This window comes from Anopheles bellator, chromosome 2, assembly GCF_943735745.2.
Source record: "Anopheles bellator chromosome 2, idAnoBellAS_SP24_06.2, whole genome shotgun sequence".
In the NCBI taxonomy this organism is placed as follows: Eukaryota; Metazoa; Arthropoda; class Insecta; order Diptera; family Culicidae; genus Anopheles; species Anopheles bellator.
In genome coordinates this window covers 32,831,468-32,848,137 of record NC_071286.1, presented here as the reverse complement: position 1 = coordinate 32,848,137, position 16,670 = coordinate 32,831,468, and the positions used below count along the sequence as shown (strand labels likewise).

General features: G+C 49.6%; 3 protein-coding genes across 3 annotated transcripts in view; 2 read left to right on the top strand and 1 right to left on the bottom strand.

The window, feature by feature from the left end:
* Positions 1–1,674, top strand: part of LOC131211381 (uncharacterized) — a 6,043-nt gene extending 4,369 nt beyond the window's left edge. Inside the window, 3 exon segments of the mRNA XM_058204814.1 lie at positions 1–257; positions 259–1,037; positions 1,121–1,674. Of these exon segments, the coding sequence (XP_058060797.1) occupies positions 1–257; positions 259–1,037; positions 1,121–1,536 (1,452 nt within the window). The 3' untranslated portion in view covers positions 1,537–1,674.
* Positions 1–16,670, bottom strand: part of LOC131211370 (sodium/calcium exchanger 3) — an 80,521-nt gene that overhangs the window by 23,165 nt on the left and 40,686 nt on the right. Inside the window, exon 3 of the mRNA XM_058204804.1 lies at positions 11,400–11,548. Within this exon, the coding sequence (XP_058060787.1) occupies positions 11,400–11,548 (149 nt within the window). The remainder of the gene's footprint in view (positions 1–11,399; positions 11,549–16,670) is intronic.
* Positions 2,217–4,157, top strand: LOC131211372 (probable cytochrome P450 6a14). Its single transcript, XM_058204805.1, has 2 exons — positions 2,217–3,462; positions 3,531–4,157. The coding sequence occupies exons 1-2, from the start codon at positions 2,352–2,354 to the stop codon at positions 3,944–3,946; spliced, it is 1,527 nt and encodes a 508-aa protein (XP_058060788.1). The 5' UTR covers positions 2,217–2,351; the 3' UTR covers positions 3,947–4,157.

Genomic DNA, 16,670 nt, shown 5'->3' with positions numbered 1-16,670 from the left:
TTCCGCTACTGGAGTGACCGTGGCGTCCCGCAGCTCGAGCCAACGCTCCCGTTCGGCAACATGCGGGGCATGGGCAAAGAGTTCAGCTTCAACGAGCTGCTCGATCGAGCCTACCGTCGCTTCCGGGACCGGTCGCCGGTGGCCGGGCTCTACTTTCTCACTAACCCGGTGCTGATCGTGAACGATCTCGATGTGGCGAAGCAGGTGCTGGTGAAAGACTTCAACAGCTTCCACGACCGCGGGCTGTACGTACGTGAACGAGCGGGACGACCCGCTGTCCGGCCATCTGTTCTCGATTGCCGGCGAACGGTGGCGCTACCTGCGCAACAAGCTCAGCCCCACGTTCACGTCCGGGAAGATTAAGGCCATGTTCGGGACGATCCGCACGATTGGGGTCGAGTTTTTGGCCAGCGTTGAGCCGTACGCCGAACGCGGGGTGCCGATCGACATCAAGAAGCTGAGCCAGTGTTTCACCTGCGACGTGGTGGGCTCGTGTGCCTTCGGCTTGGAGTGTAACGCGCTCAAGAATGGCAACGCGAAGCTGCTCGAGGTCGGCGATAAGGTGTTTCGCCAGACGCCGCTGCGCATGATGTACTCGATGGTGCTGTCGCTGCTCCCGCGCCTTTCCCGAGCCCTACGCCTTCCGCTGTTCCCCCGGGACGTGTCCTCGTACTTTATGGGCGTGGTGAGCGAAACGGTGGCGCACCGGGAGCAGCACGGCGTCGATCGGCCGGACTTCCTGAACCTGCTGATTCAGCTGAAAAACCGAGGCACGGTGGAGGACGGCGGTGACCACGCCACTGAGAAGCTGACCCTGGACGAGGTGTCCGCCCAGGCGTTTGTGTTTTTCTTCGCCGGCTTCGAAACGTCCTCGACCACGCTCTCGTTCGCGCTCTTTCTGCTCGCCAGCCACCCGGAAGTGCAGGAGCGGTGCCGGAAGGAGATTCTGGAGAAGCTGGCCCACCGAGACACCGGGGGCGGGCTGATCACGTACGAGGCACTCAAGGAGATGACGTACGTCGACCAGGTGATCAATGGTAGGTGAGCCCCCCTGCGAGAGGATGTGGCACCGACTACAAAGTGTGTTCCGTTTACCCGTCCCTTTTTTTTTGATTGACAGAGACCCTGCGCATTTATCCGCCAGTCGGACAGTTGATGCGTGCCGTAACGCAGACGGTCCACCTCGAGGCGGCCAACGTGACGCTCAGGAAGGGTGACATGGTGATGATACCGATCTACTCGTACCACCACGATCCGGACCTGTTCCCCGAGCCGGAGTGCTTCCGGCCGGAGCGATTCGCGCCAGAAGCGGTTCAGGCTCGCCATCCGCTTGCGTTCCTGCCGTTCGGTGAAGGTCCACGGAACTGCATCGGGATGCGATTCGGGCTGCTGGAGGCAAAGTTCGGGGTCGTGCAGCTACTTAGTCGGCTGCGGTTCACCGTCGATCCGCGCACCGAAGTCCCGTTGCGGTTGGCCAAAAACACAGGATTCCTCCAGGTGGAAGGCGGTATCTGGTTGAACGCCACCAGGGCGTGAGTGCCATATAGTGCTTGGATTGTAAACTACCGATTACTAGACATTCAATTTTGGAAATTGTAAACATTTAGTACCGCTATGTGCTTTGACCGCTATGTGCTTTCAGAAAAATGGCTAATTGGGCGAAAGAACGTTTGGTCAAAGATGATGAATTTCACAAAAAAGTCATATTTTCTGCCGAAGTTCATTTGCCAACCTACACGTCGTCGTGCAAGAGAAGCCGATGCACCCACAACGAGTGACTGGTCTTGCGGCATGATCGGCCTATTTTTCTTCGAAAATGAAGAAGGAGAAAAACTGCAAACTTAGACAACATTTGGTTCCAACAGGCCACCCCATCTTCGGAATCCAAACACTAGAGATAGAGCACCCTTCTAACGGAACCAAATTTTTGATGGTTCCTCATTGAAGCAGCAAAACCAAATGGCTGATGGTTTAAAATTAGAACCGCGTTTGATAAATGATTTCACAACGCAGCGGCTCGCTGGAAACGCCCTGCGGAAGATCTACGCAGTAATGTCGCGCGTATCTTGAGTATTTTAACGTGTATGAGTATCGACGCAAGTGAATTAGAGGCTCCACCGACGCGCAGTTCGCTCGTATCTCGCGGCATGGAACGCACCCAAGCGGTACCAGCACCACCACAGGGACGCTTTGTCGGTGGGCGTGATCGTTCGTTCGTTGATGACCGCTGATCCGTCACACAAACCGGTCACCCTTTTAGTTAGCTCTTGACATTGGCCGAGGCCAGTCGTGCTAGGTTCCTGCTTACGATTGTTTACCGATCAGTGGCCCAGACGCGGCTGTGTGTTGCGATGGATTACGTCAGCTTGCTGCTATACCTGGTGCTGCCGGTTCTGGGTCTGTCGTACTACTACACCCGGCAGCTGTACCGCTACTGGGACCAGAGAGGGATTCCGCAGCTGGAGGCATCGTTCCCGTTGGGCAACATGAAGGATGTCGGCCGGAAGCTGCACTTCAACGATGTGATGCAGGTGGCGTACGATTTGGGCAAATCGTTGTCCAAACCGTTCGCCGGGATGTACTTCATGCTCAAGCCGGTGCTCATCGTGACGGACCTGGACATGGTGAAGCGCATGTTGGTGAAAGACTTCAACAGCTTCCACGACCGCGGGCTGTACGTGAACGAGCGGGATGACCCACTGTCCGGCCATCTGTTTGCGATCGACGGCGAGCGGTGGCGCTACTTGCGCAACAAGCTCAGCCCCACGTTCACGTCCGGAAAGATTAAGGCCATGTTCACCACGATATGCGAGATCGGTGATGAGTTTCTGGCATCCGTCACAAAGTACGTCGAGCGTGGTGAACCCATCAACATGAAGCTACTCTGCCAGTGCTTCACCTGCGATGTGGTGGGTTCCTGTGCTTTCGGTTTGGAGTGTAACTCGCTGAAGAACGAAGGCTCGCAGCTGCTCAAGATTGGCGATGAAGTGTTCAAACCGCCGGTCTGGCGCAACATGTACATCTTCCTGCTGATAACGTTCAAAGAGTGGGCCCGCAAACTGCACCTGCGTGTCTTACCGTCCAGCGTGTCGTCTTACTTTATCAGTCTGGTGCGCGAAACGGTGGAGCACCGCGAGAAGAATCTTATCGAGCGGCCCGACTTCCTCAACATGTTGATCCAGCTGAAGAACAAGGGAACGGTGGAGGAGGGCGAGCCGGGCGCCGATGGGCCCCAGGACAAGCTAACGCTCGATGAAGTGGCCGCCCAGGCGTTCGTGTTTTTCTTCGCCGGTTTCGAAACGTCATCGACCACGCTCTCGTTCGCGCTGTACGAGCTGGCCAACAACCCCGACATCCAGGAGCGGGTGCGCGAGGAGGTGTTGGACAAGCTGCAGCTCCACGGCAACAAGATTACGTACGAGGCGCTCAAGGAAATGACGTACCTCGATCAGGTCATCAACGGTAATGATAGGCCATTACGGATCGGGTCACCACCGATTTAACCTTTTCTGTTGATGTTGCACTTCCAGAGACACTTCGAATGTACCCTCCGGTACCGCAGCTGATTCGCGTCTCGACCAAACCATACCACGTGGACACGGAGAATTGCACGCTCGAGAAGGACTGCATGCTGATGGTGCCCATCTACTCGATACACTACGATCCCGCGTACCATCCGAATCCGGGACGGTTTGATCCGGACCGGTTCACCCCGGAAGCGGTCCAGGCGCGCCATACCCACGCATTCCTGCCGTTCGGTGATGGGCCCCGCAACTGTATCGGAATGCGATTTGGGCTGCTGGAGGTCAAGTTCGGTATCGTGCAGCTGGTGAGCCGGCTGCGGTTCACGGTCAGCTCGCAGATGCAGCTTCCGATGCGCATGAACAAAACCGCAGGCATTTTGGAGGCGGAGGGGGGCATATGGTTGGATGCCACCAAGTTGTGAGTGAGCGAGTGGGGCGGTGAAGGAAATTAACTACCAACTGGAACGTGCACTACACTAATCGTATTAACAGCAATATTACACTCCAATGTACCCGAATGCCACGATTCGTTTTTAAAATGACTAATATTAGCAATAAAACATTCCTTCAAGGAGAGGTTTTAAGCGACTAGCATAAAGGAAATAAAAGACAAAATACCATTTTTGAACCGAACTGCAACTTTGAACGAACGGCAATGCAACTGACTGACGCTAGGGCACAGCTACAGGGAGTAACATTTTTGATCGCTTCCTCTGAGTGATTTTCTTTTCCTTTCTCGGGTTCACCGATCCGGTCCCTTGCGACAGTTCAATTTGCAAATTAGATTGATTTTATCACGCTGTCCATTCCACGTGTGCCCCGCCGTGCCAAACGATAACTCACCGGAGTCGACGGCCGCCCTTCCCGAAGGCACACCTCGTTTAAATAACGGTAAAACCATACCGGACGATAAATCAACCTTAGTCAGGAAGCGGGCGGGTTCCGCGCCTGAAACTCACTCGGCCTTATAATTTCCAACAATAGAGCGATAAATGTTTGAGCTTCGGTGAAGCATATTTTGCGCCCCGCAGGATCTGCGCGATGGTTTGGCCGTGCAATAAATTACAATTATGCCGCTCCCTGGGTCCGCGTATCACGAATGGGTATCTATTGTGATGCCTTGTGAATGCATGTGAAAGGCCACGTGTCACCGTGCCCGCGAAGTAAGCGCGGTGTGACAAATTAGGCACGGCACCAAACCTGGGGGGACTCGAGGGACGAATTTTTGGGAGGGCGCTTTGGTCTGACGATAAATTTGTCGAATCAATAGGCGGCCGTCGATGAGTGAGGGCCCGCGTGTGTGGCGCTCCCTCCCAACGGCCGCCGCTAGCTTGTTCCGTTTTGTCCTGGAAATGATTTTTCATTCACGTCGCCCCGATGGTTGCCATGGTTGCGTTGGCATGGAAACGCCGCGTCACCGTGGATCGCATTGTGGAAATGAAAGTAATATTTCTTCTTCCCCACACATAAGGGATTCCCGCGGGTCTGTCGTACGCACGGTGCCATTCCGAATTGTGCCCGCGGCGAAATTGAATTTAATTTTATTTGTTCCACTCCCGAGGATGTGTCGTCTCTCGATGTCGACATCGTGCCTCAGCTCAGCTCGTTCAAAATGCGCTGATCTCGCTCTGTTTGGGCGGTTTATTTTGCTCCGTGCCAGATGCTTTGCGGTTTGTCTGCATCTAGGCGCTGAACTTTGATCGATCTCCGGTTGGAGCGGGTCGTCCGGCAAATGGCGATTGTGGGGCGTAAAACCGAAAATTCTGGCTGCATTTTACGAGTACGACTGGCGTACGGGCATTAAAAACTGGCCAGTTAAATGATGCTCCCCGGGCACCCTGAAATGGGCCCATAAAAGTGGGCCGTGTGGTGTGCATTTGGCCGTTGGACGGTTGACGATGAACGCAAACGGTCTGGCAATAAGGTGTACGGCGAAACCGACTTCATGATTTAAAATCATTTAACTGCACCAACACGCGCAGCATTTTTACCCACCGAAAATTGCTGAACAATCTGTTGAGAAAATAGCTGAATAAGTTGGGTTTCTGGGCGATGAAATCGTACAACAGTTAAATAAATGTAACCACATGTACCCATTGCGGTAATTATTTGTTATCAGTTATCCGTGCCGTATAACGGCACGGAATTCGCTCACGCCGGTTGCCAAAAACACGCACAAAATGTGGCCACGCGCCCTGCTGGTTACAGCCAGCCAGGCAGCTAACAAGGGTATTGATTAAAATATGGTACACGAATCCGGAAGAGATACAAACGCAGTCGTTAACCACAAATCGTAAACCATCGCACATCCATCAAACCAGCCAGCCAACGGACCCGGCCGAGGGCGCACGACAACATGTCATGCTTCCTGCGGCGCGCCACTCAGGATTCGCGGCCGTCGGTTCGCCATTGACAAAATATATACCCGGTGAACGTGTCCCGTCGCACCGCCAAAGTCGTCGCCGAAGTTGACGGAGGACCATAAAATGGGGCCCTTTGGCCTCCCGCTCCGGTAGCTGCTGCCATTGGCCCGCCAGTGCACCATTAGATTGCCAATAAACCTTTAATATTATTACAGGTGTCCCGGACCGGTGGCGGTTGTGCCCATTTTCCGCGAAACGAATCAGGCCAAATGAAGCGAAACAACAACCACACATACACGGCCGGGATCGTGTTCCGGGACCCGCGTGATGGGTTTCCCGTTTCCCGTTTTGTGGTGGCGCGCGTGTGGTCCCATTTAGCTGCCCGATGAAGGACCCGCGTTTCGCGGCTTGTCGAAGGACTCGCTGGAACCCGGACGAACTCACCGCCGGGGCGAAACACGTCCGGCAGAGACGGGCAGCTTAAAAATCTCATCACCGTCACCGGGTTGCCGGAAAGTCAATACCTTTTTTGCCCCGGCGGGTGTCTGGCGGGAATTCGGTGGATCGAGTGAACCACTGTCACCGTTACGCTCGGTGTCTACGTGCGAGCGAAGGGAGACGAGTGAAACGCAACAATCACGGGAAAAAGCTTATTGAATTCTGCGAGCTGCATAAATACAACTTTGTTATCGCGCAGTTAAGGCGAAAGTGGTAAAAGTGCAAAGGGTTTTAACGTCGGTCTTTGGGTCGGGTTCGCGGCCAAAGGGTAGCGGGCAGCTGGCGAACAAAGAAAAAGGACCCTTTCGACTTATCGGGCCAGGGCCGGACGATGTTTGGCGTTTGGCTCCCCGGTCTGACAAAGAAAGCGCCGGGGCGGGAGACGGATTGGGACTTGCAAAGTGCAACGCAAGAGGAACGCCTTCCAATCCGCAGCATCTTACGGCCCAACTTCTTTCGCCAATCCAAATTCGGTCCGGCGGATTGCTAGGCACGAATCCCCGTGTGACGGTGACGAATTTCATCCGGATGCCGGGTTCGGCTCTCGGTCACTGTAGCCCGGCTCAGCCTCAGCTGGAGCCGTGCAGATTGTGAGTGATTGGTGCCAGTCATTTCTCTTGGGTGATTTCGGACTTTTCTGTGCCAGAAATTTGCTCCTTCCGGGGCCAAATTCGAGGACCACTCGAAGTGTAACGAAACGAAAGTCGTCCATAAATTGCAATGAAACTTACCCCCTGGGGCGGACAAGGTACGGAGAGGGACACAGAAAGGATCGCTTGCGGATTTTCGCTTTCCGTCGTTGCCGAACTGGTAATAGTTTATGCTTACCTAAACGAGACATGGAAAGAGAGAATGATGAGTTCGTTAGCGTTGTTGTCCAGTTTATCATGTTCAAAATTCAGTTCAAGTTCAAATTAATTCTTCGTTTTTCATAATCATCTCAACAACGCAGTTCCATTCAATTTTGCATTCTTAATGATATTTCTGTTGTCAAAAAGGATGTAAGATTGCAAAACGCCGTAGGTGATCAAGCTTTATCGAAAAAAAAGCTTATAAGTGGTAAAATATGTTCAACGAACGAGGCACGACCAGGATGACCATCATTATCAACTAATAAGCTACACGTAAATAAAATCAAATAAATGGTGGTCCAAAATCGCCGATTGACAGTCCGAGATCTTACTGACTTTGTTAAAATATCGAAAAGACCATTTTGTGGAGATTATTAGCACCGTGTGACTTATATCTATTCGCTAAACACAAGAAGTCGCTCCGTGGACACCACTTTGAATTTATAGAACAAACAGAAACTGTTGGGAATGGGATGAAATGAATTTAGTATAAAGAAGGATGTTTGAGATCTGAACAAATTCTCGTTATTTTTTTGGCCTCAGTAGTATAGGGCATACAATAAGTCGATACGAAGTTTAAGGCAACCAATTAATGTTATTATGCTATGCACAGAGATTGTTGCTGCCCTTTCCGTGCGCGCATTCTTCAACACGATAAATGCCACTTTCCGGTGAAATCATAAATGGATAGCCCTGAGCGGATAACGGAATGGCTCCAGGCTCACAGTAAAGACAGCAGCTCACGGAAAATCGCTGCTACATAAAGCGATCGTTCCGTGACCTTGAGATGTACACCGTACGCCTTACAAATCAATGTTGGTTCTAGCTGGAGTTTCATCTACTTAGGTCGCGAGCGACAACCAGGCCAATCGTACCATGCCGGTCCCCGGTAGGAAGCCACCGGAAGTGGGAGAAGCAAAAGTTTTAATGAGCGATGATGCTGGTGTTTTATATTCCTTCCACAGTGCACCGGAGTGCGGCTTGCGCGTTAGGCTAAAGACAATTTGCGGCTTCGCGTGGTTTCGCTTTCGACGGTGCCAGCGTGATCCGGTCGGGACCGTACACACATAAACACAAAAACATTCCAACCGGACCGTACTCCCGACCACCGGACGTGGTCGGATCCCGGGGTTGCCCCGGGTCGACCCAGGTTTGGAGGATTAAATAAACTTTCGGTGGCGAAAGCAGGAAGCCCGTTACCCAGCAGAGGTTGGTTACTCTTTTACGGAAGTGACAGTTTGAGGACAACTCAACTCTACATGATTCGGTTACCCTTTCCACACATTCCCATTTTTATGTCACTTTAGTGTGCTGTGTTGCGGTTGCATTCCAGCTGAAGACCATCGCTGCCACGTAGGCATCGAGCCGGGTTCCATTACTTTATATTATTCATTTTCACTCTACGGCCGGGTTTGCGATATTCGGGATCTCCCGGGACATTTGTTTTCTATGCTAATGTCAGCCGCAAAGTACGGGCTTTGGTACGGGCTTCGTGGGGCTTCGTTTCCGCAGTATCGAGTGCGAGAGAGCAGCCCATTGTTTGAGGAGCACTTCCATGAATTTCGGAACAGCGAAAAAGCATTTAGATTCAATCGACCTCACGGAAGCGGTGTGCATTCGGAAACGGGATCGAATCCATAGCGTGATCTCGTTACCGAACGGTCAGCGATAATGGAACTGCTGGCTTTGACATTTTTTCAACGTACGGCACACGGCCACGTCCGGTGTTGGCCATTACAGACTGTTTGTACTTCACAAGTCCGAGTATGTAGTTTTATGATTTTCTCGGTTATCGGCAACGTTGTATTTTAAGACGTTGGACGTTACTTTAATTGGATGGTTGACAGAAAATTATCTTAGTTCAGTCCATCTCAGACTTCAGATGAAACCATCGTTCAGAAACCTCAGATGAAACCATCACAACGGTTTCCCTCGTCCTGGTGCCGCATGGGAAAAAGCCATGTTTGTATCGTCTCGGCGGTATCGCCCATCGGGTTCACACACCAGTGGCCCATGCAAACAGTGTCGATGGCTATTGACCTGCCGGAAATTGGCTTTCGGTAGAAGATGATACCGTGACGCGAAGATGATTGAACGGAGGCCCCGCGGCACGTCTTCGGCGCATAATCCAATTATGTTTCAATATTCAGCCAATTATTCTGCTCATCAATGGCCGCCCGGAACGCCTGGAACTCAAAAGGCACGAAGGATGTCGCGACAAAGCAAACACGCCTTCCCGATGGGCAGGTTCGTTTCACTGCGATTGTGGCACGATTTAAAAAAGCTACAAATTTCTTTAATGCTTGGTTCTTAATTAGTAAAATAATCAGTTCAGCGAATTCGATCGGCCATCGTTTATTTTGCAATAATTCAGTCCGTTATGAGCGTTGGCATCCGTGTTATCGGTGCCCAATATCGAACCTTGCGGCGATAACGGCGTCGAAACGTTTGCCTAATGAAGCATAAGCAACGCCGGTCGCGAGTAGATGACACGGACAGCGGTCGATGAAAAGCTGAGCTTCCATCATCGTCCGCCATCGTCGACATCGAGCGCCTTGGTGGCCACGCATTGAATCAAGAGAACAACAAAAAAAAACACGAAGCCGATCTGATCCTCGCATGATAATGGCGACGGGTGGTGATTGTCGAAGAAACCACAAAAATGGGCGACGCAAAACCGGCTTCCGGAGTCGCCCGGGATAACGAGAACAAAAAGAGAAAGAATTCGCTTCTCCATTGTCCCACCGGAAGCCGGCACAGTGGGTCCGGGGATCGGGCAGGGCGGGGATGGTTGGTAACGAAATTGATGACACCAGTGGTGAGCACCACGCGGTACGGAGCATATTCGGTCTTCGGACAGTATTTTCGTAATCATATTTTCGGTTCAGCTTACCATGGTGAATGGTAAAAAAAAATATTTATTAGAAAACCGGAAAACCAGCATGACGGCCACACATACAAACACACGCGTACGGCACGGTGGTGTTCGAAAATTGATAAATGGAGCGTGGCGAAGGAACCCTGACTGTGGCTGTCAGTGGCAGCCGCACCATCGACTCGTCATCAGAGATCGTTCATTAGAGATCTGGCGGTCGCGTTGCACCCGATACTCGAGGCCGCGGTTTATGTTGCTTCCGGAGTTGAGAACATAAAAATGGCTATGCAAAAATTACCAGCACGGCAAGACTGTCGGAGCGAAACCAGACTCGCACCATAACTCACCCATCTGCCGATCGAGAGCAGTGCCTCTAGAGCGCTCGACACTCGACTGCCGAGTGGGCATGGTTCAAATTAGGTCATCTGGTTTCCGGCTGCCGTTTCCTGCAGACGACAGTGGGCGTCTGGGTGGCCAGCGTCACCTCCCGCTCCGTCGTAGTGACATTCCCCCGACGACCGACGGGTGCAGCTGCAGCCGGAGCATGATTTCCAGTATTTTATTGACTTTTCCGACGCCTGCGGGTCTCGGAGCGGTCCCGCAAGTGCAACGGCCGTGGGTGGCGGACAAATGATGATGTGCTTACTTTGCCTTGTTCACACGGCGCTTGACAAGCCGGCGTTTGCGACAGCGACTCTCGGCGCGCCCTGTCGGAACGAGCGAATGGCGACAGCGCCGGCTCCGCACAGCGTGGAGCAAGAAACCCATTTGGTGCTGATGAGAATTTGATGGTTTTTTTCTGTCCCGTACCGTCCGTGGAAGGCTCGTAATCCGCAGCAATCTGCGCACCACTTCTCGTGGAGTTTATTTGCCTAGCCGGCGGGTGGACGATAATGCAATGCTCACGCGTCAGGTTCGAGTGGGGAAAACGAGAATGCAGTCAGATTGAAGGGAAAGTAACGCGAATTATCCGGCAATCTGGTGTAGCCGTCGGAAGAAAACCCGGGCCAGGCTGAAGGCCTAACCGTGCTCTGGAGGTCCTTCGTTCAAGCAAATTGTTTTGTGTTCGATGCTCGGCAATGGCGTTTCAATTGTTTGAACAACCTTTGTTACAGCATTTGTCGGGCATATGGATAAAATCAGCGGAATTGATTACTTCAATCGGAAAATGTCCGTTTGCATCGGTCAGAGTCAGTTGACGAACAACTCAGTTTGGAAAGTATCCTTTCTTTAAGTAACTTAAATGAAATAAATATCTATGAAGCAGAACGATATGACGTGGACTTACCTTAAATTCTTTACTTTCTTTTATCCTAAGTTGTGCCCTAACAATATCACCAGCCTTCGGGCGTCCGAGCAGTGCCATTTTGTCCTCCTCCGTCAGCTCCTCGGGGGCCTTATGTTCCGCTGCCTCGATCAGGCCTGTGACGTCATCATCTGCGATTCGCACGTTGTGTGCGATGTTTCCGTGGACGAACCGGTGGACCGTTTCCGGTTTGACGGCACGCCACGGAGGGAATAGAAATCGGTACTCAAGATTAGCGATCGTGGCCAGGGTGAAAACAAGGATATGGTTCGCGAGAAACCAAAAACAGAAAAAAATTAAAAATGGCTCGAAATCAAATTCAAAAAAGGAACACCAAGAAGGTATAAAAATTTGGACAAACACAAAACAGAAAAATCAAAGCCTATGGACACGGGTGAAATCACATGACGGAGTCGAACTCGGAGTGGCGTGATTGTTGCGGTGATTCACGAAAAAGTGACGTCTCGTTTGCGTCCCACCAAAAGGAATCGAATAATAATTGAATGGAAAAAAGAAAACAAAATTCCTTAAATAAGTAATACAAACCAGAAGCAAAACGGAGGAATAAAAATAGAAAATCGAAAAAAATGACCACATAATAAAACATTAGAACGCTTCCGGCCCGAGGGAACAGCCCTGGAGGAGGGCTGAACAGCCCATAAAAAAACCAATACAACCAAAAAAGGAAAACTCTGGAACAGAACAGTATGTAGTAAAGGAGAATAGCTCGAGCAATAAGTTTGAGGTTATGGTTTGGTTGTAGAAGAAGGAAAGAACCGGAACGGGAGCATTTGCATTGGCTCGCGTTATTATCGCACACGCCGCATTCGGGAGAGTGTGTCGTGTTCCGATCCTTTGTATGGAGCCAGCACACGACCAACATGGCCAGACGGTGAGTTGAGCGAAAACACGAAACAAGATTGCCGCCGTGGCAACGGAAGCCGGCGATGTTGATCGTGTTTTCGTGGTTCGTGCGGTTTGTGATGACAGTTTTTGGGGTGTGGGAAAAAAGTTTTGCTTGTCAAAAGTGCGAAACGGAACCACACAAACGAGTACGCGCCGTGTGAGAAAGGACATTGAACAACAGAAAGCTCGTAATCCACACAATCCTCTCGGGATTGGACACTTCGGGGGAGTGGTTGCTGGTGTGCTTTGGGGGCTTGAGGTGGGTAAGGTACGAACGATTTTGCATGAACAATTCCGTGGACACAGATTCCGTGGGTGCTCGTGGGCAAGACGGTACGAGCGACACACAAAACACAGAGATGTATAGCTAGCGAAAGGCGGACAGAGAGAGAGAGAGAGAAAGAAAGGGGAGAATGTGGGACAAAAACAGCTTTGTGCAAAAAGTGGTGAATTTGCAGGGATATGCTTTGCGGTTACGGTGCATGGGCTGACTAGTGCCCAGTGTCTTGGACGATCGCTGTGCATTTTGCTGTGCCGAGGAGTTGCCAACTAAGCGATTTGCGTTCACACAACAAGCAATGGGGGCGATGATAGTACGATGATGCGCTACAGACAAAAAAAAGGCAACACGTAAAAAAACCGGTTAACCTACGAACGACTGCTACTGAACGGAGCTCCCAATTTAAAAAGAAAAAATCACAGACGCTTCTGTTAAATAAATGAAAATTAGATGCAGAAGAAACGGAGAGCGCACCGAATATATTAAAGCCTCGGTTGTTGTGATCTTCTTCTACAATGATATGGCAAAAAGTCCAACGAATTGCCTGGCTCGTACTGTGAGGTGAATAAATGAGAACGTGGTGTTTATCAACAAACGCGATTAGAAAAGAGGGACACCCGTGTTTTCATGTGCTGCGTTTTCGTTTTTGTTAAAAATTTTGTTACAACAAATTATAATACTATTCGTCGCGACGAGATGGCTAATTGTGAGCACACAATGCTGACAAGTTGATTCATTCAGTTAAAACTAGACGAAAGCGACCATGGCCGGCCCAGTGCCGGTTTGACAAGAAAAACGAGGCTTATTGTCTCGCAATTAAAAGCCGGAAAGCATGGCGTGCTTCGTGCGCCCGGACTCTCTTGACGTTATGGAATGGACTGTGTTTAGCATTCCGCTCGGTTTATACCGTACGGAACCTTGGGGTCCTTTTTGCTTCCATAAGCGATGCGACGTGTGATGCAATTAAAATTAACATTCATATTGTGCCCGCGATGCCAATCCTTTGCTGGGAAGCGCAGGTTTTTGCGGTTTCTTTTACACGCCACCATGCGCCTCCATTAGAGGGAACGTTACCGAGGCAATGTCAACGGGAATGAATAATGTGTTTATGAGATGGACTGTTTTCCGTTGCCTTGAAACTGTCTAGCACAGCGTTTTTTATCTAACAAAATGTAAAAAATATAGTCGTACGACCGTTATGTAGAATCGAAAACACTAAGTTTATGAGAAATTGTGAACTGATAATTTCTAACAAACAACAAAGCAATGAAGTATCGTTCATACTAAAGCTATGTAAGGCTCACACAGAATAAGCTGCTTTTCTGATTTCACATTCACTACACTTGCTGCAACACACTTTACACTCAAACCGTGCTTGCCCGCCAGAAAAGCAATAAGCAATGCCCAAACAACAACCGTGCATAAAAACGTGCGTTGAATATGAAGCTCAGATAGGCAAAATAAAACATATAAAATATTACTTACAAAAAACGCCATCCATCAACATTGGCAACAGATACATATTTTTGCGAACCGGTTGATATGTTTTTTGTGTGTTTCATTAGGGATTCGATTCAAAGTTATTATGTTTTTATACGTTCGTTCGTTTGTTCGTTTGTTCGTTTTTTTAAACAACAACATCGACATTCGGAAGATGAGACATGGTCGAATCCGGCCGTGGAGTCGATCGATGTGTGCCCCGATCGTTTACGTTCGTTCGTTACATTTTTAGGCGAATTTGTTCGACGCAAACCGGGCGACACAACAGTCGGTAGTTCCGTCGGGTACGGAGTCGTTCGTTAGGATGAGACAGATTTTGTAGCAGCCGGTTTCACAGGATCCCAATTCGATTTGTTCAGTCCGGATCAGTATTGTTCAATGCCGAGCAATGGATGATGCGTCAGGTCGTTTCAAACCGCCACAGAAGATGGTAGCCAGATTCGGATGAAAAGGGGTTGAGTTGTTGTTGGTTTTTTTGTTCCAATGTTAATGTTTAATTCAATTCCGTCGAGGATAGATGGTTGATTCAGTTTGTGGGTTGTGTGGATTTTCGTACAGTTCGTCGTGTCAAATTCAACACATTCGCAACAAAGCCGTAAGCCACAATCAGAGAGGGATAAAATAAACGAGAAATAATTCATACATTGCACATGTGAGAGAAGAATTACGTAGCATCAGTAGTGGCAGTGAAGAAACAAGAGTAAAGAGTGGTTCAGTTTAAAGTAATAAAATTGTTAGGCGAATGTGTTTAATAATTGAAAACATATTTGAGAAGGATTAGAATAGTGGAAAGTAGGAAAATATTGGGCAACGTTTAATAATAAATAATGGACAAAGCATTTTAAAGCGATGCCAATAGTAAAGTTAAGATAACAATTATAATTGTTGCAATAATAGAAATAGAAGTATCAGTAGAAGTAGAAGTAGTAGTAGTAGTAGTAGTAGTAGTGGTAGTAGTATAAGTAGTAGTCGAGATTACAACCATACGGCAGAGCAGCAAAATGGCGATAGAAACACGTTAGTGGGAGTTACATTCATTAAAACAGAGATAACATATAAAGAAAGAAAAGAAAAAAAGAGAGAAAGACAAAGAAACATATAGTACGAAAAAAATAACAATATACGGTTACATATCATGTCAATGAATAATACTATTGTCAGCCAGCTCGAAGTAGATTAACTCAAAGTAGAAAGAAACCAAACAGAAGTAAACGCCACTCGGATCTACTGAGACTACTGCCTACGAGGAATACACGGCTGGAGTACTCTGGCTGGGCTGGATGTACAAATTCTACTGGCAACTGGCGAATCTACTCGAAAACCTACGACTAATGAAGAAGCCGCGGCGACTCCATCGCCTTCGATTGCGACAATCGAGGTGACCTTCATCATTCGGAGTACCGAAGTTCTGGTACCAGCGTACCGAAGGTCTCGCCTCGCTACTGGCACTAGGCAAGCGGAGCGGAGCAGTTTGCAGGATGTGTGCAATACGCATTGTCCTAAGGATTCTGTTTCGGGGGGTGGGGCGGGTGGGGGACGAAGGCAAGAAGGACACGAAGGGCTGTCAATACGGGAGACCAACTACTAGAGACCTGAAGGAAGTAAATGTACAACAAACAACCCGACCCTCAGAGTAAAGTCAATAGATACGAAAGTACGGCGTGAAACAATAGCGATTCCAACATCAGGAGTGCTTCAATGGTCCGAGCAACATAAATTGTCATCCTTTGCTGCGAAAAGGTAAGGTTCCAAGAGGTTGCTACCTGCCGGATGTTTCACAGCGAGCAGTTCCGTCGGCTTCCGGTAAATTCGAACGCCAATGAACGTTGATGATTGAATCATCAACATAAGGGGGTTCCATTTTCATCAAAATATTGAACATAGTATAATCCACGATTTCACGGTCAACAGGGCGCCACGGAGACGTAGTTCAATCTACTTGATTGTTCAATTCGGCCATCGATCTACCGATCGCCTATTAAAATCAATTCTCGCGAGCTAACAACTCGTGGCCAAGTGTGAATAAAAATCATCCCAAATTACGCAGCGTTCGTCGTATGTGTACGGCCATAAAAAGCTGATCAGGCCGTAACCGTGAATCGGCGAACGAAAATAAACATACCACGTTACACTCGAAGCCGTACATAGCCCATGATTTGCGGTAGAACTGGTAGTGATGGGTAAATCGTTTCATTTTTCAAACACATCCGAAGCCGACCTCTCTTCATACCCGTGGTTCAAGTGGTTTTGTTTTCGTGAAATCCCCCCGAATCGCCGGAGACAGACCGGCGAAGTGGCGGTACTTCTCTGGTACGGTTTGCCACGGTGAACTACTCCCAAGAAGGACCTCAAAAATCGGGACCGCGCAAAACAGCAGCGTGACGCCGGCCGGGATCTAGGTGTTTGTTTAGATTGGCCCAAAAAAAATGTTATGAAGTGATTATTTTCCAAATCTCCCTCCCGTGACGTATCGTATCGAAGATTTAATGTCTGCTCCGAATTTCCGATTCACGTCAGCTCCCGCGGGTTCGAGGGGGCGCGTGTTTGATAGTGCCAAGAGTAATGGG

Coding starts and splice junctions, on each gene's coding strand:
- LOC131211372 (XM_058204805.1), top strand. CDS start 2,352: ATGGATTACGTCAGCTTGCTGCTATACCTGGTGCTGCCGGTTCTGGGT. Junction 3,463..3,530: donor CCTCGATCAGGTCATCAACG/GTAATGATAGGC, acceptor TTGCACTTCCAG/AGACACTTCGAATGTACCCT.